Source organism: Oryx dammah, unplaced genomic scaffold (genome assembly GCF_014754425.2).
Source record: "Oryx dammah isolate SB20612 unplaced genomic scaffold, SCBI_Odam_1.1 HiC_scaffold_9, whole genome shotgun sequence".
In the NCBI taxonomy this organism is placed as follows: Eukaryota; Metazoa; Chordata; class Mammalia; order Artiodactyla; family Bovidae; genus Oryx; species Oryx dammah.
Window position 1 is genome coordinate 21,504,891 of NW_024070193.1, and position 24,860 is coordinate 21,529,750.

Below are 24,860 nucleotides of genomic sequence, written 5' to 3' on the forward strand. Positions count from 1 at the left end.
ACACAATGGAGCTTTTGAAAGTCATTTCAACTTCTCTGGGCTTTGGTTATAACCATCTGTAAAATGGGATTAATAATAGCTCTCCTACTTACCTTCAAGGATTGTTATGATCATCAGCTAAAATAATGAAAGTTAAACTGCCTCAAAGGCCATAAATTGCTATTTAAACATAAGCCACTATGATTCTTGACCCCGCATCCCCCGCAAGATTATATCACTTCATGACCTTACCTACCTTTGGAATCTACTTTGGAACCAAGAAGAAAAAAGTTGCTTCAGAGAAACTAATGTCAAAAAAAAAAAAAGACCAAGTCTGCATGAAAATGTGTTTTCTCAAAGTCCTCTGGTCCCCACATTTTTGACCAGCTTTTTGTCCAATTCTGACAAGCCTGTTTTCCATCCTTTGGTGGACCAGGAAGGGCGATGAGGGGACTTATTTGAAACAGAGGTGCTGACAAAAGTTACCACCTTTCCTGATACCCTTAGCTTGTGGGAGAAGGTTGCCAAACTGGAGCATCAGACATGTAGACTCAGCATACACTGAGGTTTGGGGCTGTGAAGGGCTATGTCTTGGGAAGTCCTTGGGGGAGCAGGTCTCTAAATGGCCACTGGGGATCCCTGGTCACAGGGAAAAGGTGCAAGTACTGTCAGTTCCCATTTAAAAGAGGTAGAGAAGGTTGTGCAATGCATTCTAAGCAGGTTTTCAACCAAAATGGTTACACTTGTAACTGTTCACTGACCAACAAGCTAACTTGTAGTTGTAGATGAAAAACATTGTTGGTTGAACAACTGATGTTATTAGATAAATGAAGCTTCCCTTGTGGCTCAGCTGGTAAAGAATCAGCCTGCGATGCGGGAGACCTGGGTTTGATCCCTGGGTTGGGAAGATCCCCTGGAGGAGGGAAAGGCCATCCACTCCAGTGTTCTGGCCTGGACAATTCCACGGTGTCGCAGAGTCGGACACAACTGAGCGACTTTCATTTCACTTTAAACCACATGGCTATCTAGTAGCAATGGGAAAAACTTTATAGGATGGTTTTTAATATTTCACAATTACATTGCTTATTTTAAATGTGCCTTGGACAGACTGACAGCATGAGATGTAGATTTTAAAAAATAATTAAACAAATAATGACCATATAAATCCCCATATAGTTAACTATAATCCATGTGTAGAAGACAATTTGAAGAAGCCACTTGGTGGCTTGGAAGAAATAGGACATTTTAATCATGGTGTGTTCCTCCCAGGATATTTCTGAGCTTGAGGGAAATGAATTAAAATTTCCAGCATCCTAAAGCAATTCTCCAGGCAAGAACACTGGAGTGGGTTGCCATTTCCTTCTCCAATGCGTGAAAGTGAAGTCGCTCAGTCGTGTTTGACTCTTAGCGACCCCATGGACTGCAGCCTACCAGGCTCCTCCGCCCATGGGATTTTCCAGGCAAGAGTACTGGAGTGGGGTGCCATTGCCTTCTCCAAGCCCTAATTAGGAATGCAAATCTGCTCCGTTCTGAAGGGTTGAATACTCCCCCTAAGACAAAGAGATGTGCTTTGGGGATCATGCAATGTTTTGAATGACTGATAATAGCGCTTCTCTCTCTTAGTGTAGATAATTAAGAGACAAATGTCTACAGTAACTAAATACGAGTCCCCACAAGAAACTAAACCAACAAACTGTGTGCCAAAAACTTCACAGGGCAACAGAAGTCAACTCACCAGAACTAGAAACAACTTAAGAGATGATTTTATCCCAGAGTTCTTAAACCTGGCTGCAAATGAGAAGGATATGGGAAGCTATGCCTAGACCCCACACCCAGAGATTCCCCTTTAAGCTGCCGAGCAACCTCATAGTGTTACTTGTAAAAAAAAAAAAACTCCCTATGTTTCCAGTATAGAACAAAGGTCAAGAATCACTGATTTAGCCACTGGATCCCAGAGTTGTGCAGAATACCAGAATCTAGTGGACAGCTTCTTAGAGATCTCCAGGCTTCACCCCAGAATGGCTGAGTCAGAATCTCCGGAGGCAAGGGGCTGGGAATCTCTATTAAAACAGCAAAAACAACTGAAACAAACTGAAAAAGCCTTGCCAACTATCACCTCTGCACATTCTGGTTTGGGGACTACTGATTTAATAGGTGATATTTGCTGGTGAGCTGGTAGACTGGCTCTTCAAGACAAAAACAACCAAACAAAACAACCAACCTTGAAGTGTAATGCTTGACAGTTTTGTGTTGTAAATACTCCCCCCAAGGCTGAGTTTGAGCTACCAACGTGCCCTCACTGAAGGCAGAGTTGGAAGCAAACACACACCACTGACTCTTGGGAGCCAGCGGCTCTGTATCAAGCCGCTAGCGCTTGAAGGTTCATGCACCCGTCAACTCGTCAGGTGACCGTGGCAGCCATGGAACCTCCCTGTGCCTCAGTTTCCTCACGGTGAAACACGATGGTCCTATTACTCCCCTCCTAGGGCTGTTTCGAGAAGTAAATAATTATTGAGAAGTAAACTATTATTTACTCTGGGTGAACAATGTATATATAGTACATGTGTATCCTGTACTAATGTTTTCTGGAAAATTATTTATTAAAACATTTGCTATAATATTATTGTCTGAGCCACCAGGGATTTGCTGCAAAAATACTCTAAGGAACTTAAGTTTAAAGTTGAGCTTTGTCCCCAAGGCGTACTAATAGGTGAAATCATGGTGAAAGAGCACATTTGACATGCCAATTGTCTTTTTCTAATATTCATTAAAATAATTTCTCGGTTTTCCAAAAAAAGATGTTTGTCTATGCACTAAAGGAAATCATATCCGGCAGATGACGTAGTGTTTAAGAACATTAAGGCTCAGCTGTGCCTCTCATGAACCGTGGGATCCTCAGCAAGCCAACCTCTCAGGGCCACGGTTTCCTCATCTCAAAGGGGGAGTGTTGTGAAGGTTAAATGTAAAGTGCTTCGAACAATGCCTCACACACAGAGGTTGTTTATAAGGCTTGGTTGCAGTTTTTGTTCCTATAAGATTGTATATTGTGGGTGGGAAGTGTACCACATTTGGGGACATACTGTATCACTTTCTCTGTCTCCTTAGGCGGGGGAAACTTGGCTAATTGATTTTTGTGCCTTTTGTGTCGACATAGAATCCATTTTGTCCACATCTTGACAATAAATCCGAGCCTGGCTCACAGGAAGTGGGTTGAGCCAAGTGACATTACCAATACTTGACTTTTTTTGACCTCTGCCCCCAATAATTTCAGTTGATAGAACCAACTGCCAAATCAGTTTTTTCCAACATTTAGGTCTTGCCCACCTATTTAAGGATGCCCACCTGTTTAAATCTGTTTAAATCTCATTGGTGAGATCTTCCCTTTGCTTTGAGGTGTAACAGAAAACAGCCTTCAGTTACCAGATCTTTGGGTTGGGGACTATAAACTCCCTTTCTATGACTGCTGAAGCCCAGGCTAGGCCAGGGTGGATGTCAACAATTCATCCCACTTCCTCCCTTGTGCAACAGAAAAGAAGTATCTCCCCCCACCCCACCCTGCTCCTGCTGCAGAAGAGAGTGTCCCATGTATGTGCTATGTAATCTGCAGAGTGAATCTGTGATGTGCGTTTTTATCCCTATTTTAAGGATGGAGAACCAGGCTCAAAAACTTGAGTAGTCTGCTCCCCGTGGACTGGAAGTTTCTACTCTGGGGCTTTTGCGAAAATAAATTACTTCTCTCCTAGCTCCAGGTATGTGAGCTTTTTCTCTTCTCCATTTTAAGGACTATCTCCATGAAGGAGTTGGGGGTCCCCTGATGAGAAGTATTATATAAATTCAAAGCATAATTATTGATTGTACATTCTTTCATTAAACAAACAAAATATATGCTAATGCTAAACTCCCTCCAATTTTCCATTTTGCCATCCTTTGAGAAATAAGCCAATAAACCATTACACACTGAGCTTCCTGGAGAAATGAATTTAAATGTTAATATAAATCCTTTTAGAAAAAAACAAATTTTAACAAATAAGTATTTGAACAAGGAGGGTACTTAACCACGTTCAGAATGAGAAACGCTGAGTACAAGGCCCTTGGTGGCTGTTGAGATAAGCTCTTTAAATTTAATATTTTATAATAGACTCACACCTCTTTTGTTAGAAATGGAGAAACAGAATCATTTTCTTTTCCCCTTTATTGGAATATATTTAAATCTCTCCAATTTTATTTTGCTAATAGGCAGGCCCAAGTCGGTCTATAAATGTATCCTGATTTATCACAGGTAATCCCACACTCTAGCATTCATGTGTAGTACTTAACCTCAATTTAAATGTAAATTTTGGGCAACTTTGAGTGCTTTATCTGTGAACTTGGAGAGCTCTCTTCATTAATGAGGTCTGGACTAATTATAAGCAGTTTTGTAAGGTTTCTTTAAAACAATTGCAGAATTGACCCCAAAATGAACAAATTCCGAATTTATTTGTTTTTAAAAAATGCTGGCATGCTTGTGCAAATTTCTAGCTCAACGCCCTACTCCCAAGGTGTGCACATAGGAGGGGAGGGGAGCCGGATGATAACAGAATGAAATATGCCAGAAAAACCAATGGAGATGGAAACGAAAGTGAATCAGAGTCACCCTCAAATACGATCTCTTTTTCCTGCTGAAAGAAACCATACCCTCTTCTCATCTCAGAACGATTTTACCAGGAAATATTCTTGCCTTCTGGTGATCCAAGTCAGGACTATACAATTTAGTGGCAACTAATGAAAAGAGCACCATCAAAATTCTCATGAAAGCCAACCCCTTCCCCCAAGAAAAACAGTTTTCAAGTACTCACAGGCACATCCACGTATTTGGAAGCTGCCTTCACCTAAGGAGGAAAGGAGAGAATGGAAGTGAGGCTGGTGTTTATGTTTAGCTGTTCACAGCTCGATGCTGTATCACCATCAGAGTTAAAACAATCTGCTGGCAGACAGAGCTGACCAGGAAACACAAGAAAGGTACTAAAACAATAAAATCTGTTTGCTATTTTTTTCTGCAAGCAAGACCCACTGCTTTGGAGAGAAAAAGAGAAAGACAGCAAAGTTTTACTGACACACTGGATCTAGTGTGGGGGTTCTGCATTTTCCTCCCTCCCCTTAAAATAAATTATTATCATTATTATTTTGATGTGGACCATTTTTAAAGTACTCATCAAATTTTTTGCAATATTGCTTTTGTTTATATTTGAATTTTTTGGCTGCAAGCCAAGTAGGATTTTAGCACCCTCCCCTCCCACTGCACCCCAGTATTGGAATCACCACATTCACCCACACGTCTCCCAGGAAAATATCCAAGGGAGTATTTGTCCCTGTTGCTCTTTTCTCAAAGCCACTTCTTAAAATGTCAACTCATAGGGTATATATAAAGTTAACCTTAAAAATGCATTCTAATCTACATTAGGTGGAGACAAATGTGGTCTTATTCCACTTACATGAAATACCTAGAATAGTCAAATTCAAAGTCAGAAAGTACACTCAAAGATGCCAAGGGCTGGGGGTGGGGTGGGGTGGGAGACTGAGGACTTGGTGTTTAACGAGGAGAGTTTCAATTTAGGAAGGTGACAATTTTAGGAGATGGATAATGGTGAGAGTTGTACAACAATGTGAATGTACTTAGTGTTACTGAAGTGTACCATTAAATATGGTTAAAATAATAGGTTTTATATTATGTGACTTTTACCACAATTAAAAACTTAACAACAAAAAAGGAGAAATCAGTGAGCCAATGGGCAGAGTAGAAAGAGTACAGGATTTGGAGTCAAAAGTTCTGTAAGTGACAGAACTGTTAATATTAGTAGTTGACCTTCAGATCATCACTCTGGAGTCCCTTCGCCTAGGTTACTCAATTTCTAGAATAGGGTGACAGTACTGCGTAGTTTGTAGGGTTGATAACCTACCTGATTAAGTGAAAAAAATGTATGAGAAAGTGTTTTGTAAACTTTAAAGTGTAGAATACACACTGATTAGTAAAGTTTTGAGAGGACAATGCATTCTATCTCCTGAAATCACCACCAACACCCTAGATGATTCCCAGAGTATCCTGTTACAGATTCTCTGAGAACCCTACATTTTTTTTTCTTTGCAGCTCTGATTGCAACTGCAATTCAGTCATTTCTCTGCAATGTCTGTCTCCCACACAATGTCATGTCTTGCCCATGGCTATTTCCTGTGACTCATTTAGTATCTGGCTTAGAAAGGGCACTCAGGGAAAATCTGTAGAAGGAAGAAGCAGCTAGTGACCAGCGCTGGCTTCAGGATGCTTAAGGGATAAGCAGACAAGATGGAGAAGTCACTGCAGGAGTCAGTCTGAAAGCCCAAAGGGTTGCATATAAAGCTGGGTGCTTGCAAAGCATGGTGGGTGAAGGAGTGAACCCACTCTGGGCTGTTAAAGAGAGTATGAGGAAAGCTTTCTAGATTTCACATAATTAACATTTTGCTAAATGATTCTCAACCTGAACTATTACCTCTTTATTCCTGTTCTAGAATTTAGTTTGAGCAAGAGGGTGACTCTCCTTTCACGTCTCCTCTATGTACATTAACATTTAACATTTCTATGATGTTTTTCACTTTGCAAAACATTTTCATGTATTGTTTCTTTTTAAGCCAACCTGCAAAAGGGGGGGAGGGCTATTAATCCTATCTATTGACTATTGAGAACATTAAAACCCACTGAATTTAAAAATTTATTTGATCCTGACCTAGGCCAGAAGGCAGAGAAGCCCAACTAAGATGCAGGTCTCCTGAGCCCTAACTTTTCCTTTTGAACTCCCGATCTTCTCACCACCAGTAGAAAGTGTGAGGAAGGTGAGCTTCAGTGGTCAGGCAGGCAGTTGCTGACAAAATTCTTCATCTCAGCTACAAATTGCCTCCTTCGCTCTGTTGAGTGAGTGCTTGGCAGTTGGTAAGAGTTTTGCCACAGCTGAAATGATCAACCTTTCAACACGCCCACTCTTCCCACCAACATGCAGTTTGAACCCAGAAAAGGATACCAGTCAGAGCCTATTCCTTTCAAATCAGATTGGGAAGATAAGGTAAACTCTGTATCCAGATGAAAATCATCCCCTCTGCTACATGCACCAGCACTCAGTTCACGGGTCTTTTTAAAAAAGTTGATAACTGCTGACTTGCACTTAACCTATTAACCTTTCTCCCATCCCATAATAAAAAACAGCACAGAATAAGTTGTGGTCCTATTATTATTTAGAAAGATGTGCTGTATCATTTTTGCTTCTGGCCACTGAACTTGAAGGAGGATGTTGAGGACCCAGGGCGGTCTGGAAGTGTCTTCTACAAGAAAAGTGAAGGAGAAGTGTCTGGAAAAGGAAGGGCTAATGGCAAAGGAAATGAAAACCTTCATGTAGTTCAGTAAGGACCTTCAATGTAGAAGGGTTGAACTAGGTCATGGTAATTCTTGAGCATACAATCAGGAAGGATGAGGAACACAATGGGACTCTAAAGGAAGGTGAAAACAGCTATCTTGGTCCAGCCAGGCGCTGGCTGTCTCTGTGACCGAGGACATTTTGCTGGAGGAGCTCAAGCATGAGGTATGCAGGATGCTCCGACGTGAGCTTTTCCTCGCGCAAGAGATTGCCTCTAAGACTGCTTCCCGTTGTCTGCTGCTCATCTTCTTAAGAGACAGAATGCTGGGACTCCCCTGGTGGTCTAGTGGTTAGGAATCCACATTGCAATGCAGGGACATGGGTTCGATCCCTGGTCCAGGAGGATCTCACCTGTCATGGGGCAACTGAGCCCGTGCACAACTACTGAGCCTGTGCTCTAGAGACCAAGAGGCATAACTGCTGAGCCCATGTGCTGCAACTACTGAGGCCTGGGTGCTCTAGAGCCCATGCTCTGCACCAAGGGAGGCCACCGCAAGAAGAAACCTGGGCACCGCAACTGGAGAGCAGCCCCCGCTTGCTACAGCTAGAGGAAGCCCGTGTGCAGCAAAGAAGACCCAGCACGGCCAAAAATGAATAACTAAGTAAGTTTTTAAAAAAGATAGAAAGCTACTATTAGCTCTGTTTTCTCATTTGTTTGTTTTTCAGTACACATGTCAAGATGTAGCAGAGTAAGTAAGCTGACAGAACCAGGATCGAACCGTGGCCCCTACAGAGCCCTTTCCTGCTTAATGTCAACCTTTATGTGCTGCCTTTTTTTTTTTTTAAGTATCCACAGGACTGTCTTTGGCCAGCTATATGCTAAGTAGAGAGGAAGCACCAGATCCTCCCAACTCAATAGGGATTTCGAATCATTGTCAAGGGTCAGAAAATCTGAGTGCACACCAGGTGACTTTGACCAAGTTAATTAACTTCTGAGCCTACTCTGCAAATGGGACAATTATAATGTTCCTCAAAGGAATATGGAGGGGATTGGACGAGGTAATCCAGCTAAGGGTGAAGAACAGAGCTGCAGATGTGGTAAAAGCTACTACATGTACCTCTTCTTACTCCAACGTTGGATTACTGGTGTAGATCAAGTACCAGCTCCACATCCCAGTGGCCATGGAGACAGTTTCACTGCTCATGTCTAGTCCATGAGCAATTTCTCACCATAAAAAGGATGCTGGAATCTCCCCAGGTTTCCAGCAGGTATCTTAGCTGGTTCTCAGTCTGGTGAACACCATATGCAGTAGACTCCTCTCTAGAACACCGAGGCAGTGTTCTCTTCTACTCCCTTCCTCAGGCTGCCCGAGCCAGGGCACGAGTGGGAGGGCAATTCCCCAAGTCAGGGTGCTCTGTACACTCAATCACATATCCCTAGCACTCTCTAGTACAAAGCTAAGTGCCCTATGGCATAGGAGAAAAGGCTGAGGGAGAGGGGTTTGCCCAGATACCATCCTTTCTCTATAGGGACCCAACTGCCCTCCAAGGGAGAGGCAAGAACTGTGACTTCAGCCGGACTTCATTTCCTAAGACTCCCTACTTTCCCACCATCCCCTTTGGTGGGACAAAGAATGCCTGCCTCCTCTCTAGGAGTATCCATAAACACCCCACCCTCACCTCTTGACCAGACAGAGCCAATTCTGGGTTCAAAAGAGACACACAAACTAGGAGAAGTTGACGGAGACCAAGGGTAAAGGTGGTAAGACCAGCTGATCATATTTGCACAGGTCTTCAGGAAAGAACAATTCTCAGGTCCTGGGCCCTGCATTAGGGGACAGGGATGGAAGCCACTGATGCTTGACTCACGGCCCCTTCCTTGGATGGTGTCTAAATGCACAATCTCTCCAAACACCCAGAATGAGTCATGTCCTCTGCCACGACTCATAATTATAAGTAATATTTCTTGAGTGCTTCCTACTTGCCAGGTGCTGAGTTAGGAAGACTGCACTTGTTATATTTAATCCTCACAACAACCTTTGAAAAAGAATCCTATTAACAGTCCCATTTTACAGCTGACGAAACTGAGGCTGCGAGTAAGGAAGCAATTTGGCTTAAAGTCACACAGGCAGTAAGTTACAGCTTTGAACCTCACATCCCCCAAGCTGTCTATAATCCAGTTTTTAAAAAAAATCTATCAAACCACTTTATTTAACCAGTCATATTTAAGTCCTGTTTCTCACTGTATGTAGACACAACCTAAAATGGCTTTTCCTTGAAAAATATTTGAGGGATTTGAATAATAATCTGTGCCGACTCAGGGCAGAAGGTCCAAAATGGTTTCTCTGGCTTTGAATGTCCCAGCTAATTACCTAGACCCTCCACCTGACTTAGCGTGTGTAGACAGGCTTAATGGTTACTCTATTGAGCTCCCCCATTATTTTTCAGGTGCCCAAAGGTAATCTTTTCATTGAACACTCACCATTCTGGGATTTTCACAATGCTGATGACTAAGGGATTTTCTTCTGCCCGGTCCTAATAAGGGGACCTGAGTTAATCATTGTGTGGCTCTGACAGGGAGCACGGCGGGGGCTTAAACCACTTCTCTTGCTTCATTAGGGGAAAAAGCAACCCAGGTGCAGACCACGAGGACCTCAGGGTTTGATACTATTAAATCAATGCACAGACAAAAAAAAAAAGTGGATTAGGCCCTTTTTGCAAACAGAAATCTGGTGGGTAGGACGCAAAGATGGAAGAAAAAAGAAGTCAGAACAGATACCACTGCATTAGCGACTGCCTGAGTTCTCTTTCTCCTTGCGGTCACTTAAAAACAAAAAAAGACAAAAACCAACCAAGCCAACGATTTATTCTCTGCATGAGCTGACTCCACCCGTTTCTGTTTGACTTCACAAGAGCTCTGAGCTGATTTCTCTGCCTTTGCCTAAAAAATGCTGACCACACTGCTCTTTCAAGGGCCCAGCAATATCTACTTCAATGCTTGGCTTGTGAAATATCTGCTGCAAGGATCATGGTGCTATTTTGCCTCTTTTTCCATTTCCCTAACCAAGAAGACCTTAGAAATCGTTTTTTTTTTTGAGAGTTGAGGCAGTTCAGTATCTCAGTATCATACTTTGTGCCACTATCATCTATAAAATGATTTTATCTTTATTAGTTGAATTTTATCATTTATCACTATCCTCATGTCTAGACTGTAGGCTCCATGAGGAATAAGAATTTCCTTTTTTTCTCCTCACTATCTACAGTGCCTGGTATACGGTAGAGGCTAAATAAAAAATAATCAACAAAGACAGGGGACTCCACTCAACACTCTGTAATCACCTATATGGAAAAGAACCTGAAAAAGAGCAGATATGTGTGTATGTATAACTAAATCACTTTGTTGTATACCTGAAATGAACACAAAATTGTCAATCAACTATATTCCAATATAAAATAAAAAATTTAAAAAGTGTTGAAAGAATGACTTGCTGAGCATGGTACTCTTTATTCTGTATCCAGAATAGAAGCTTCCAGTGCTCTCTGGAATAATGTAATAACTGGTACCCAGTAAGAGCTTAAGAAATATTAGCTAATATTGTTACTAGGGGGTCTAACTCACATGTAGTTAGCTGGGAGCAACTGTACCAAGTGAGTTCTTAGTTGTAGTTTATAGACTAGCAAAAAGGTTGGTAAACTCTTGCCTGTGGGTCAGATCTAGTCTGCTGCCTGTTTTTGTGTGGTTCACAAGTTAAAAATGGTTTTCACATTTTTAAATGAAAGAAAATCAAAAGAAGAATCTTATTCCCTGACATAAGACAGTGACAAGAAACTGACATTTCAGTGTTCATCGATAAAGTTTTACTGGAACACAGCCATACCCATTCATTTACATCTTGCTGATAGCTGCTTTCATGCTACAAGGCAGAGCATGCATTACTGTGACAGAAACTATGCAACTTATAAAGTAAAAAATTTTCACTATCTGGCTCTTTCCAGAAGAAGTTTTCTGACTTCTGGACTAGAACTTGCTTAAGTGGAAGCCATTGGGATGAGGGTGGGGAAAAATCATGAAATGCACATTTCTCATCTCAGTATGACCATTAATGATTTGACTATCTATTTGTCCAGCCTGTTGGCCTCCTGTCCTTATCTATGATAATAGGGAACAGAGCTCAGGGTCTTCTCTGGATTTCTTACAGAAATGCAACTCTTAGGAGGCAGCTGCTAGGAAGGCTGTGAAGCAGGGAACACTTCCCACACCTTGAAAAGTTCATAAATACTCCAGCAGGAAAACACAAGGGTAATAATATTTTAATATTAACAAAAGCTCTGGAAATGAGGCTCCAGGAAAAACTACGGTAACAGGGAAAGGGAAAAAACAACAGAGATAAATGAAGACTCTTTGCACAGGTACTAGATAATGCAGCAGTGGCCAGCAGGCAGAACTGGCAGGGAGATAGCAAGATTACAACAGGCAGTGTGCGCTGCCTAGTCACTCTGTGCCAGGCTCTGTTCTCAGTGCTTTTTATGAACCAGCTCATTAATATTCCCAGTACCTTTGAGATACGTCATCTGTAGCTCTCTGGGCTGTCATGAGATTTAACTAAGATGATACACACATGGGGCATAATAAAGGACACACAAGTGCTCAGTACTTGCTACTGTTACTACTGTTGGAACTGCAGGCTAAATGAGCAGCCTTTCTATTCCATTAGTAAGATCAGCTAATTTGCCTTGCATCCCTACACGTGCCCCTCTGTGTCTTCAGTCTCTAGTTCTTGTGCTCTCTTTTGTTGTGTGGCAGAGATGGAATGGGCTATACAAGCACATAAGCCCCCATGATAAGCATCGCTTAGGCCAGTAACATGGGAGAAACATGAGTCCATCATTAATCGGCAGATTGGAACTATGTGAAAAAGGACGTGGGCATTTCTAACAGGGCTTAGAGGCAGTGTGGAGAAGCAGCTGAGAGCACAGACTCGGGTTAGATGACATGGGGCCAAATTCTAGATCTACCACTTAGTAGACAATTTACTTCACTTTTCTATGCCTCACTTTCCTCATCTATAAAATGAGGATAATAGAACTTTTCATGGAGTAGATGGGTTATTAACTGACTTTTCAGAATAGCTCCTGGTTCACAGTAAGAACTATGCGCCAGCTCTTAATATCATTTCTGTTGGAAAATCAGGTTGTTCTAGGTTGTCAAACCTTTATATTGACCTTGGTCTGGCCCTGCACTATCAGATAGGTACAAGTGGCTATTTAAATTTAGATAACTGAAAAAGAAATGCAACTAAAAATCCAACTTTTTAGTTGAAAGCCACATTTCCAGTACAGGTGGCTATTGTATCAGACAGTTGAGATATAGACTAGCTCTGTCATTGAATAAAGTTCTATTGGACACTTCTGGTCTAGATTCAACAGACATTCATACATATAGGTTATTACATTTTTTAGTGATAAGAATGAAGAAGTGTATCATTCAATTCTCATATCAGAACAAGAGATCAGTTGGAAGAAGAAGCAAGGTGAAGGAAGAAGCGATGGGTGTCAAGAGCCTCATCCTGTGGATGAAACAAGAACTTAAGGTGGATGGGAATTATGATAAAGATTCCAAGGGAGTGCTGGTAATATAGATGCACCTGTAATAGAAGGGAGCTGGGAGGAGAAACAGAGAGGGTAAAGTGAGTAATGCTCTACCTACTATAGCAGGGGAAAAAATCATCTCTATGATCGATAAACCAGAAAGAGCAATTTAAGAACAGCACTTAGAGCTAGGAAGAGAAAAGCCAACTTGTTTAAAAGGGTCCCTTGAGGAATAAGGGATTGAGAGTGGAAAGAGATGGGACTGAGAACTGTTGCTTTTAAAAAATTATTACGGTGTTTCTGTTCTATTTCACATTTCAAATATGTATATTTCTTTCATAAGAAATTATTGCAAAAAGAACAAAACCAGCGATAGAATTTTCAGCATTCTAGCATTTGCAGGAAGACTGTATCTTCTCCAGGGTAACTTCTTCAAGGTTTTTGCTTGACTGAAATCATGTTTCTGAGCAGCAAAACCTAGCAAAACCCCCCCTCAATACATAATCTGGATGCTCTAAGTGCATCTTGGGAAGAGGAATGAATTGCAAGTGCCAACCGAGGGACTGACGGCTTGGGGGAGACAGAATGTGCCAGTGGGTGGATGTACTGGGACTGTGTGTGCGGGTGAGCAGTTGAGCAAACCTCGGTGGCTCTTGCTTGGGGCCAAGTGACAATTACAGTGAAAGCCCCTTCCAGCACTTTCTGAGCACTGGAGCAAAACACAGCCCTGAAGTGGATCTGGAATTGCAGACAGCATGACGGGTTCCCAGAGCTCTGCCACCAGAGGGGCTGAAGTGTTTTCAATGCTTGCTGCAGATCAAGGTTGTTTCTGGCCAACTGGGAAGTGCTGTGCCTGTGTCAGCACCGTACTCATGCCACACAGACACACATTCAGTGTGAGGCCATTTTCCTCTGCTTTCCTTTTTAGGAGGGCAGGATTTTTACCAGATGTGGGAACTGTGACCTCAAAAACTGTTTATGGGTAGGTCATCAGAAGGCCGCTGCTCAGCAAGATAATCACTGGCTTTCAAAATGTGATTCACATTTGAAAGATAAGAGTCAAGCATCAAAATGTTTTCAAATAAAATTTCTCTAAATTGCCTGTAAGTGGAACTTAAAACAATTTTTTTTTCAGATAAGAGAGAGAGAGTATTGGATTCTAAATTCAGACTCTCACTATTGTTTTTTCAATGACTGGCTCTATGAATTTTGGGAAAGCAATTGTCTTTTCACAGACAACACAGAAAGAACACTTGATATAGAGTGAAAGGGAAAGTGTTACTCAATCAGTTGTGCCCGACTCTTTGCCACCCTATGGACTGCAGCCCACCAGGCTCCTTTGTCTATGGGATTTTCCAGGCAAGGATTCTGGAGTGGTTTGCCATTTCTTTCTCCAGGGGATCTTCCCCACTCAGAGATCAAACCCAGGTCTGCACTGCAGGCGGGTTCTTTACCGACTGAGCTACCGGGGAAGTCACTTGACATAAAGTTGTACATAAAAATACGGATGCCTAATTTACAGTATCTAGCCAATTCTTTTCATAACATGTCTTCTCATTTTACAAGTGAAGGAACTATCACTCAGAGAGGTTAAGCTGCTTTCCCCAGGGAACACAGCTAACATAAGGCAAACCTGGGATCTGAACAAAAATGGATCTGACTTCAAAGGATTCATTACTGCATTATGCTGCCCCCTACCCTGCCACACCTTTGTTCACAAAACAATTTACCTAAGTTTGAGGATAAAATCCAGATCATGGCTTATGGATCTACTTTAAAAAGCAAAGAGGGTCTGCGCTCAGTTGCTTCGTTTGTGTCCAACTCTTTGAGACCCTACGGACTGTAACCCTCCAGGCTCTTTTGTCCATGGGATTCTCCAGGCAAGAATACTGGAGTCGGTTGCCATGCCCTCCTCCAGGGATCTTCTTGACTCAGGGATCAAACCTGCGTCTCTTATGTCTCCTGCATTGACAGGCGGGTTCTTTACTACTAGCACCACCTGAGAAGTCCAAGAAGGTAATATTATGATGCTATTCACCTATCATCACAACAAGACTTCATATGTAACAACTGATGGAACTATCATGGATATTCTGAAATAACCTCTGAGGACCACTGGAGAGCTTCAGAGGGACTGGGGGAAGGTAGGAGAGAGCCCAGGCTTCCCTGGAAAGCCTCCTTAGGCAAGAACACGAGTTGCAGGGCTGCTGGTTGATTGCACGGCTTCTGTGCATGTTCATAAATATTGATCGTGATTAAACTATTATCATAGTAATGAGGGTAATAATACCTCCTCCAGCCCATCCCACCACACTACTCTACGTCCCCACCTTTCATCAAACAAAGAGCTGCTGGCACTGCTGGGGAGTTGGGCAAGAGGCAGGGAAATGATCTCTATTAAGCAAAAGCATTCTGTTCCATGCGCTGATTAGGCGCCGCAGCCTCATTAACGAGGAGAATTGTTCGCATCTCCTGTTGCCCAGGGTACTGTGCTCCGAGACTGGGTCCAGGAAGTGTATGTTCTCATCTCTCTTCCCCCCTGGGGCTTCCGAACAGATGCCCGATGGAAGGAGACCTGTTTTTCTTTCCACTCTCCCTCATTTCTGTCCCAACCATTACTTCCCAGGGAGGATTTCTGCAAGGCTCAAGGGCTCCTCCAAAACCACTCTTTCTTCTCATGCTGCTGAGACTCAACAATGGTCACAAGCTTATTATTTCCCTGGCACGAGACTAAGCGATTTATTGGTAATTAACCCTCACACTGGGAGGGGTGATGGTTATTACCCTTTAGAGATGAGGAAATTGAGGCTCAGAGAGGTTTAGTGACTTTTAAAGGACCCCAAGTTGGCAGTGTCATGGAGCAGGTGTGTGAACGCGGGTCCGCTGGACTCCAGGGTCTGTGCCCTCTCAAGGCTACTGAGCTGCTCTTCCATGTGCTTACTGACATGACATCGTCTCACTTTAGGGGAAACGTGGAAATGCAGAATGGAGAGCTTTAATTCTGGAAACTCTCCATGAAGGAATAAAGGCTTGTTTTGATTTGATTATATTGGGACTTCCCTGGTGGTCCAGGGAGTCTGCCTTTCAATGCAGGAGACGCAGGTTTGACCCCTGGTTGGGGAACTAAGACTCCACCTGTCCCAGGACAACTAAGCCCATGCGCCGCCCCCACTGAGCACACCTGCCCTAGTGTCTGTGCTCTGCAACAACAGAACCCACTGCAGGGAGCTCGCACACAGCAACTGCAGAGACTGCTTGCCACAGCGAAGACCCAGCACGGCCAGAAAATAAAGAAGCAACACTAGTAAGGGGGCCCTTGCCCACTTCTGCCATTTTCGGGTTTTATCTTGTAAACACCTCTCAACACCAAGAAGCCCAACTGAATGTAAGCTGTAAGAGGCCAGGGGCCATGTCTTACTCGTGTCCTCGCTTCCACATGGCCCTGGTGCTGAGCCAAGGTAGCCTGTACTGAATGGTAATGTTTCTACACGAGGGCACCACTTGTCACCCCTGCTGCCTTCCCCTATCCCTGCAGCTGCCTCACCTTGAACTCAAGGGTATACAGTGCTTACACTGCTGCTGCCAGAGATAACCTCTTATAGCCAGACTAGGTCTGCTACAGAGTGAAGCATTTTTTCTCCCCCGCATTTTTTTTTCTTTACCGCATCTCAGGTAAAGATCAGGGAAAACAAACACATTGATAAGACGGGAGGTCTGGGTTCTATGTCAAAATGACTTGCTCAAGTCATTTTCCTTCTCTGGTCTCACTGTAAACAACTGCAAAATGGGGTGGCTAGAATGTATTACAACTTCCCAAACTTTTGGCATCGATACCATCTTCCTGATTTGGGCTATTGCCCATGGGCCATCTGTATGTATTGTATTTACTTATTTACTTAATATTCTCCTTTATATTGGCTCACTTTTTAAATACTTAATTCTAAAAAGAAACCTGGTATCACCGCCATAAATGGAAACTCAGTATCACTCTCAAGAAGAGAAGGTAAGTGTAAAAATAAATACAACATACATATGAGGAAGTGATTACTTTCTAGGTAGACGGGGTTGCCTGATAAGGGTGCTGTGTCTGAGGCTGCTCATTCTGTCTCTCCTTTTGTTAGGCATGAAGATCTGAAAATTTGGAGAAGTCTGAGAGGCAAACACTCAAAGGAAACTTTCTCCCTGATAGAAGGATATGGAGGAAAATACAATTAAAAAAGAAATAACTTTCTCACGACTTGACTGGTGTTATTTAATACTGAGTTTTTGCCACATCTGACACCTTCTCACATAACATGTAGACTGTCCGCTACATTTGGTAAATACTCAGTGATACACTAGGAAAGGCTGTCAAAAAGAAGAAGGAGGAGGAGGAAGAAGAGGAAGAAAGGGAAGAAGCAGCAGAAACAGCAGCCTTGGTTGGTAGAATCTGCTAATTTCTGTGGATAAGCACTTTTACTAGGTCAATGTCAAGCTTCCAAGACATCACTAAAGGTGAACATGAAAAGAACTGCAAAGAATTTGCTCTTAACAGCAGGTAGAAACTGAGCACATCACTGGAAACAATGGACCAGAAAATCTCAGGTCCTTGTGTTGTATGGACTCTAGATTGTACCTTTCAGTTAACAGAAATCAAGTCTTTTTAAAAAAAGTCTTCCCTGTTCTACAACTCTAGCTCAATAATTCGCATAGAGCCATCATTTAAAACATGGTGGCTGATTAAGTAACTGACTGTAATACCCAGGACTCAGTGATATTAACCACAGTAACAACCACAAACATACCAGTATTAAAATAAGTACTGAATGCTTGAGTGAAGTCGCTCAGTCCTGTCCAACTCTCTGTGACTCTGAATGCTTATCCCATTGCAGATATATAGCATTTTCTCATTTATTTCTAAAAATACCACATAATCTAGGTATTATTATTCCTATTGTATGGGTCAGTAAATTAAGACAAGAAGTTAATTAAGGTGTTCAAGATTATAATATGGTAAGGGGCAGAACTTGACAAGTAAGTATGGCTTGCTGTATGTTGAAATAAACTTGGCTCAATTTAACATTTGCTTGGAGAATGGAAGATTCAACTCTGGTAACGGAACTATTTTGATTCATAGAGAGGTATTCTAGAGATCATGTATGAATGAAAAGTTCCTAAAGAATTAAAGTGAGAAATGCTAAAAGTATACTAAAGTTAATGGAAAATATCTTTGAGGAATCCAATTTCTGAATATGGAAATGTGCTGAAATGGAAGTTATAAGAACTTATAAGAGAGTTTTGGTTGATTCTGTTACAGGTAGTAGTTTGGGTTGATTAGGAGAAAAGATGCTATGCTAAGGACTGAACCAGTGAGAAAACTGTGGTTAAAAGCATTAGGGTCATTTCAACCTTCCCACAGGTTTAAGTTGAAGGAAGGTTGTTGTTGCTTACTTGCTCAGTCAGTCAGTTCAGTTTTCAGTTGCGTCCAACTCCTTGCAACTCCATGGACAGCAGCACGCCAGGCTTCCCTGTCCATCACCAGCTCCCAGAGCCTACTCAAACTCATGTCCATCGAGTCAGTGATGCCATCCAACCATCTCATCTTCTGTCATCCCCTTCTCCTCCTGCCTTCAATCTTTCCCAGCATCAGGGTCTTTACGTTGAGTCAGTTCTTCGCATCATGTGGCCAAAGTATTGGAGTTCCAGCTTCAGCATCAGTCCTTCCAATGAGTATTCGGGACTGATTTCCTTTAGGATGGCCTGGTTGGATCTCCTTGCAGTCCACAGCACTCTCAAGAGTCTTTTCCAACACCACAGTTCAAAAGCATCAATTCTTTGGCGCTCAGCTTTCTTTACAGTCCAACTCTCACATCCATATATGATCACTGGAAAAACCATAGCTTTGACTAGATGGACCTTTGTTGGCAAAGTAATGTCTCTGCTTTTTAATATCCTGTCCAGGTTGGTCATAACTTTTCTTCCAAGGAGCAAGCATCTTTTAATTTCATGGCTGCAGTCACCATCTGCAGTGATTTTGGGGCCCCCCAAAATAAAGTCTCTGTTTCCATTATTTCCCCATCTATTTGCCATGAAGTGATGGGACTGGATGCCGTGATCTTAGTTTTCTGAATGTTGAGTTTTAAGCCAACTTTTTCACTCTCCTCTTTCACTTTCATCAAGAGGCTCTTTAGTTCTTTACTTGCTAAGTTGTGCCTAATTCTTTGCGACCTCATGGACTGCAGCACATGAGGCTTCCCTGTCCATCACTGTCTCCCAGAGTTTGCTCAAACTCATGTTCATTGCATTGGTGATGCCATCCAACCATCTCATCCTGTCACCCTCTTTTCCTCCTGCCCTCAGTCTTTCCCAGCATCAGGGTCTTTTCCAATGAGTGGGCTCTTTACATCAGGTGATCAAAGTACTAGAGCTTCAGCAGCAGTCCTTCCAATGAATAGTCAAGGTTGAAGGAAGGTTAAGAATGGCTATTTATGGTACCCTCCATAACATGCCAGGTATCATACCAGGCCAATGCTCACTTTGTACCTAACTGTTCCCTCGCGTCTTTGAGGTAGGCATTAGCATCACCACTTTACAGATGAAGAAAGTGAGACTCCAAAATGTTCAATGACTTTCTCACATTTCTGTAAGTCTGGGCTTCACAATCACGTCTCTTCTTCTACCTTTCTGGGGATAAGCTTCCCACTGCATGTGACTCAGGTCTGGTCAGAATCTCTATCTTTTAATTTCAGGACAATTATTTTCTGTTTGAAGCCATGCACAAGTTTGTCAGGCATTTCTCTCATAGCTGACCTTTCTATGACCCTGTAGTTCAGCACCTCATGGTCTAAAGAAAATACTGGGTCCATGTCATGTTCACCCCGAATACTTGGTCTGTTCACTGAAGAATACTAAGGGAGATGGTTAACTTTGGACGCTGACTTTATTTCTTCTGAAGGGCTGCCTTGGACAGCAGGTATGTGAATTGTCACGTGTGTTTTCAACGCATGAACTGGAATGAGGATGATGTCCTACTAGGTGATAAAATTATCTGTCACAGACCCCAAAGTGGATGTCAAGCTCTGAAACACTGGGGAGCAGCTGATGAAAGAAGTCCATAGAAGACACGGCAGATCGGTATTTTACAGTTCTTGAGCATTTCAGGGCAAGCTGTTTTTGTTTGGTCCATGTGAACAAAGCACTTTAGACAACGTAAGTCTTGCCTTTCCACTAGTGGCTCAAAGCTTCAAAACAAGAAGACCGCAAACCCAACACTAGCTTGTAGAAGGCAGCTGGGCTCTCTATGGCCTCTCTTAACTTCTCTGACTGAATCAACTTCCATAATGTCTCTATGCAAACCCTTAAATCCCATAACCACAGGCTCAGGACTAGATCCTTAACTCCATCCAACTCCATCCCTGTCATTTTCCCGCTTTGGCTCTGGCCCTACCCTGAGTCACAATGAACTTCCAGTTTCCAGAATGAAACAGACCTTCGGGGCTTCTCTGGTGGCTCAGACGGTCAAGTGTCTTCCAGAAATGTGGGAAACCCGGGTTCGATCCAGGGTTGGGAAGACACCCTGGAGAAGGAAATGGCAACCCACTCCAGTCCTCTTGCTTGGAAGATTTCATGAATGGAAGAGCCTGGTAGGCTAGAGTCCATGGGGTCACAAAGAGTCGGACACAACTGAGCAACTTCACTTTCACTTTTTACTTTTTTCTTCTCCAAGTCTTTGTACTTTGGACATTCTTTGTTTTCTTCTTTACCAGGTGAGATTTTACTTATCTATTAGACCTCTGCTCAAATGTCTTTCCTCTATGGCCTCCCAGATGAGGCTGGGTCCCTTTGGGCTATGGTCCAATTGCATCAGCTACTCTGCATAATCACTACGCTTGTAAATTACTTGTTGAGAATGTGTCCCTCATAGGAATATACAATAAGAGACAATGTTCCTCTCATTCATTGCTAAGCTCCCAGTGCCTAGCACATAGTAGGTGCTTCATAAACGTGTTGAATGGAGCAGCATAAAACTAAAGATTGTTCAGAAAGCATAAAGGAAGTGGGGAGATGCTGTGTGTCTATCTATTCCTTTGGTTTTACTGCAAAACTAATTGGCTGGTGGGTAAATTATAACATACTTTTGCTGATGAGATGTGAGAAATAGATGACTCTTTCCTTTAAGAATGATCACATACAGTCGATGGTTCTGGGAACAGTCACTAATTACCTTCATCCACGGGTTTCTTAGCTTCTATGTGGAATAACATTCTGGTGATAATTAAGCAGATCTAAGGTGGAGTTTTACCAGCTGGGTAAGACTCAGCTGGGCACATTACTCAACTTATCTCATCTGTTAAATGGGATAATCATCATATCTATTACATAGGGTGACTGTGAGGATTGGATGAGAAAATGCATGTCATTCACTTAGCACTGTGCCTGGCACACGTCATGTTCAAAGCATGGAAGCATTTACTACCATGGCTGGTGCTTCTGTCCAAGGCAGGCACCTCTACTCTGAAGTGCAGAAGCCAAATGACTTGAATCACATGAATCTAGCATCTGATAATTTGATGAGGTTACCCTCTAAGGAAGAACCAAGACCTCTCTGTCTATACCGCCATCACCAGCCCACACTGTAAAAAGCCATTTCTCCCTTGCTGGTGTTCCCTGAAGCCAAAGGAAAAATGGAACGCCAGCAGAGGTAACACTGATAAGTCAGGACCAACCTCAGCCCACGCTACACTTTGAACTGCTTCCTGATCAAACCGTTCTGTGGACATAAGTGAATACCCTTGATCCAGTTCTGGTCCTTGACCGAGCTGGCAGTCATGCTCTCTGGCCTGCCCTCAGGGGCTCTGCACTGAAGCAGTCCAAGCTGCTGCTTCATCTGCAGGAACATCAGCCCTGGCCTCAGATTCTAGCAGGAAGAGAAGCATGTCCACTGCATTTCATATCTAAGTGGCAAAACAATTAAAATGCTGAAAAAAGGGGAAAACGGTGAATGAGGGTAATTTGAGACCTAGGAGACTGGTCAGACAGTGGAGCTGGAGGCCCTCAACAGCCCTAAGGTGGGCTTTATCCTCCCTAACCTGAGCAGTTTCCATGCTATGCTGTGACCATCTCAAATGGATGTGGGTGATGGGGGGGAATCTTAGGTAAATTTTAGGGGGCTTCAGGGAATCTGATGTAATCATTCTGTCTGCTGGCAGTGGGTGCCTCTTACATCCTCCCTTTTCCTTGGAGGCTCCAGAGCGTACAGGGAGAGAGAAGGCTGGCCAAGCTGCAGGGCTTAACCTCCTGAAGCCTCACTTTCATCATCTGCAGGAGAGCCTTGTTGCAGCAGGACTGTTCAGAGGATTCGACAAGAAAAAATATATTTAAAGCACTTAGCCCTGTGCCAGGCACTTAGCAAGTGCTTAAAGGATAGGAGCTGAAGCTCTTGTAGCTATTTTGGACTTTCAAATTCATCTACCATAGCCATCATCAGATTACACTGAGAGGAATTCAAAGCCAAGGGGTGGTCCTGTGTCCCAGGTCACACAGTTTGCTGGTGAGGGACAGAGCTGGGGTCCCACCCCCAGTCTCCCCACCCTATGATGTCTTTCTTCACTAGATCCCTTACTCTCAGGACTCATCTGGCTTAGCTGAGTTCTCCATAAATCATACTTCTCAAGCTTCCCACCTTTGTCCCCTGCAACTGAATCTACCCTCTACTCAATCCCTAAACCCTCCTGATGCTCCTTTCAAAGTACCCTGTGAAAATGTCTTCTCTGCTTTCCTGCCATGTGGCCATGGCAGCTGTTGTTCTGTCCAGAAGCATCTCCTCTCCTTTCTACCCATGTCTGGTCCCTTTAAGTTTGGTTCCTCCATCTCCTCCTTGGAGAGACTATCCAGGACCATCACAGCTGAAGGAACACTGCCCCCCCAGCTTCTCTCTGTCTCCAGTTTGTGGTCTGTACAGCAGTGGCCCCAGCCCCAGTAACTTTATCTTCTTTTTCTTTGTCTCCTATCCTCAGTGTAAGCTCCCAAAGGACAGAGAACATGCCACCCGCACTCACTGCTGGGTCTCTGGCACTGACATGATCCGCAACACACAGGTTTGGGGTAAACACACACCAGGTGAATGAATGCATGAGCCAACAGATGGATTCTAGAAACAACAATTTGGTAACACCTGGAGAGGACCAAGGCAAAGATTTTAACTTGCTGGGAGGACAACCTGGACACCTGTTTGGCCCCCTTCTTGGCCTCCTAAAAGAACAGCGCCAAGCTACCCACAAAGACAGGGAGTCTTCCAGGCAGGCAACCCACACAAAAGCACATCTTGCAGTCGGGGGAAATGGGCGGATGGTTGCTAATTGCGACTTCCAACTGGGCTGATCTTTCAAAAGTTCGAAAGGCGCCTGCCTCCCTAAATCCCGGGCTGCTACCGCTGCTGGGGCTGGAGGAGAGGAGGGGTGTGCCTGGGCGCCTCTCGGGCTGGCACGGAGAAGACACATCTCCTCCTCCCTCCTCCCCCCAGCTCCTCTCCAAGAGAGGAAGCAATGCAGATGGAGACGAGAAATAAATATTCCTGCCTGCTCTGTGCCACTGCAGACGTTTTCCAAAATGTCTGGCTTGGACCATGAAATCAAGCCCACCCAGGAAAGGAGGCGCTCAGCGGGAGAAAGAGGGGGAAAAGGGTGGCATATTTGTCGGTACTTGTCAGCTTTCTGGGGGGCAGAGCACACGGCTCAGACTTGGCAGCCCCCCCCCACCCCCCCGAGGCGGGGACGCGGTGAGTGCACAGTAATGCTTAAGGAACAGAATCGGAAATGGGAGCGAGTGAAGGAAGCCCTGCCAGGCTGTCGGCAGCATCCCTAAGCCTTTGTCCGCGGTCGCAGGACTCCTGGCTGGTCCCCCTGTCCTTGGTGTCAAGGCGTGGTCCACAGTACCTGCTGCCTCCACGCAGCCCTCCGACCTCCACCCCGCTCTGGGATGGTTAACACCACGGCGCCGCAGGCAGTCTTCAAAGGCTCTATGAGATTCGGGCAGGAGCCCAGGATCCACGTGTGGAGACATTCCTGCCACCTCTCTGCATAGCTCGCCTCCTCCAGCGCTGGAGCACCGGCAGGGATGAGAACACAGGCTGCAAATGATAAGTGGGTGCTTCTGGCCTTGGGGGAGCCGAGAGTGTGGGAGGAGTGTCATTAGGAAGGGAAGTCACAGGCCCACCAACAGCCCTGCAGTGTCCCGCGGTGACAGGAGCTTCACAAGGCGGGCTGCGCGGCTGCAAATGTCTCCCAAAGGGGGGATCGCGAGGCTGAGAATTTCAGCACGAACACTCTGGCATGTGCTGGGTCTTCTTTGCTTCTACCCCTGCTGTGAGAATCCCCCTGGCCCCGTGTTCCTGTCACCTCCGGACCACCTTTCACCAGGTCCCCTGGTAAGCAAGGAATGTTCCCCTGGCATTAGGGTGGGGTCCTCAGAGGACTGAATTCTGCTCCAGGAAGAGCAGAGGGGCTTTTAGGTTTGCACTGGTTCAAATCCAGTACAGCGAAAACAGTTGCTCAAAATGAAGACTCAAAGAAAAGTGGTTCTCTTTTGTGGGTGTCAGGATAGCGTTTTCCAAAAATGCTGCCTGTAGTTCTGCCTCTTTTCACCATTTCCATGACTTCACTGAGGAATGAGAGATTATCTAATATTTCCCACTCGTGTGCCCTGAATCCTTCTTTATGAATCTTTCCTGCTCACATGCCCATCTGCCTTCTAGTGTCAGGCAATTGCCAGATGAATCCCACTCTCTCCAGGAAGCTGTTTGGTGGTGGGGAGAAGCTGGCAGAAGACCTGAGTTCCTGTCCTTATTCTTCCAGCTGCTGTGTGACCTTAGACAGATTACTCCCTGTCTCTGGGCCTTGGTTTTTCGGTTCATCAAAGAAATGGGTTGGATAGGGTTCCTTTCGGCTTTGACACATC

The 24,860-nt window shown here is 43.9% G+C and overlaps 1 protein-coding gene across 24 annotated transcripts in view; it reads right to left on the reverse strand.

The window, feature by feature from the left end:
* The window catches only part of CADPS (calcium dependent secretion activator), a 473,124-nt gene that overhangs the window by 40,439 nt on the left and 407,825 nt on the right, over positions 1-24,860 (reverse strand). For all 24 annotated transcript variants that reach the window (XM_040246540.1, XM_040246563.1, XM_040246549.1 and 21 more), the window contains one exon: positions 4,815-4,847. In XM_040246540.1, the coding sequence (XP_040102474.1) occupies positions 4,815-4,847 (33 nt within the window). The remainder of the gene's footprint in view (positions 1-4,814; positions 4,848-24,860) is intronic.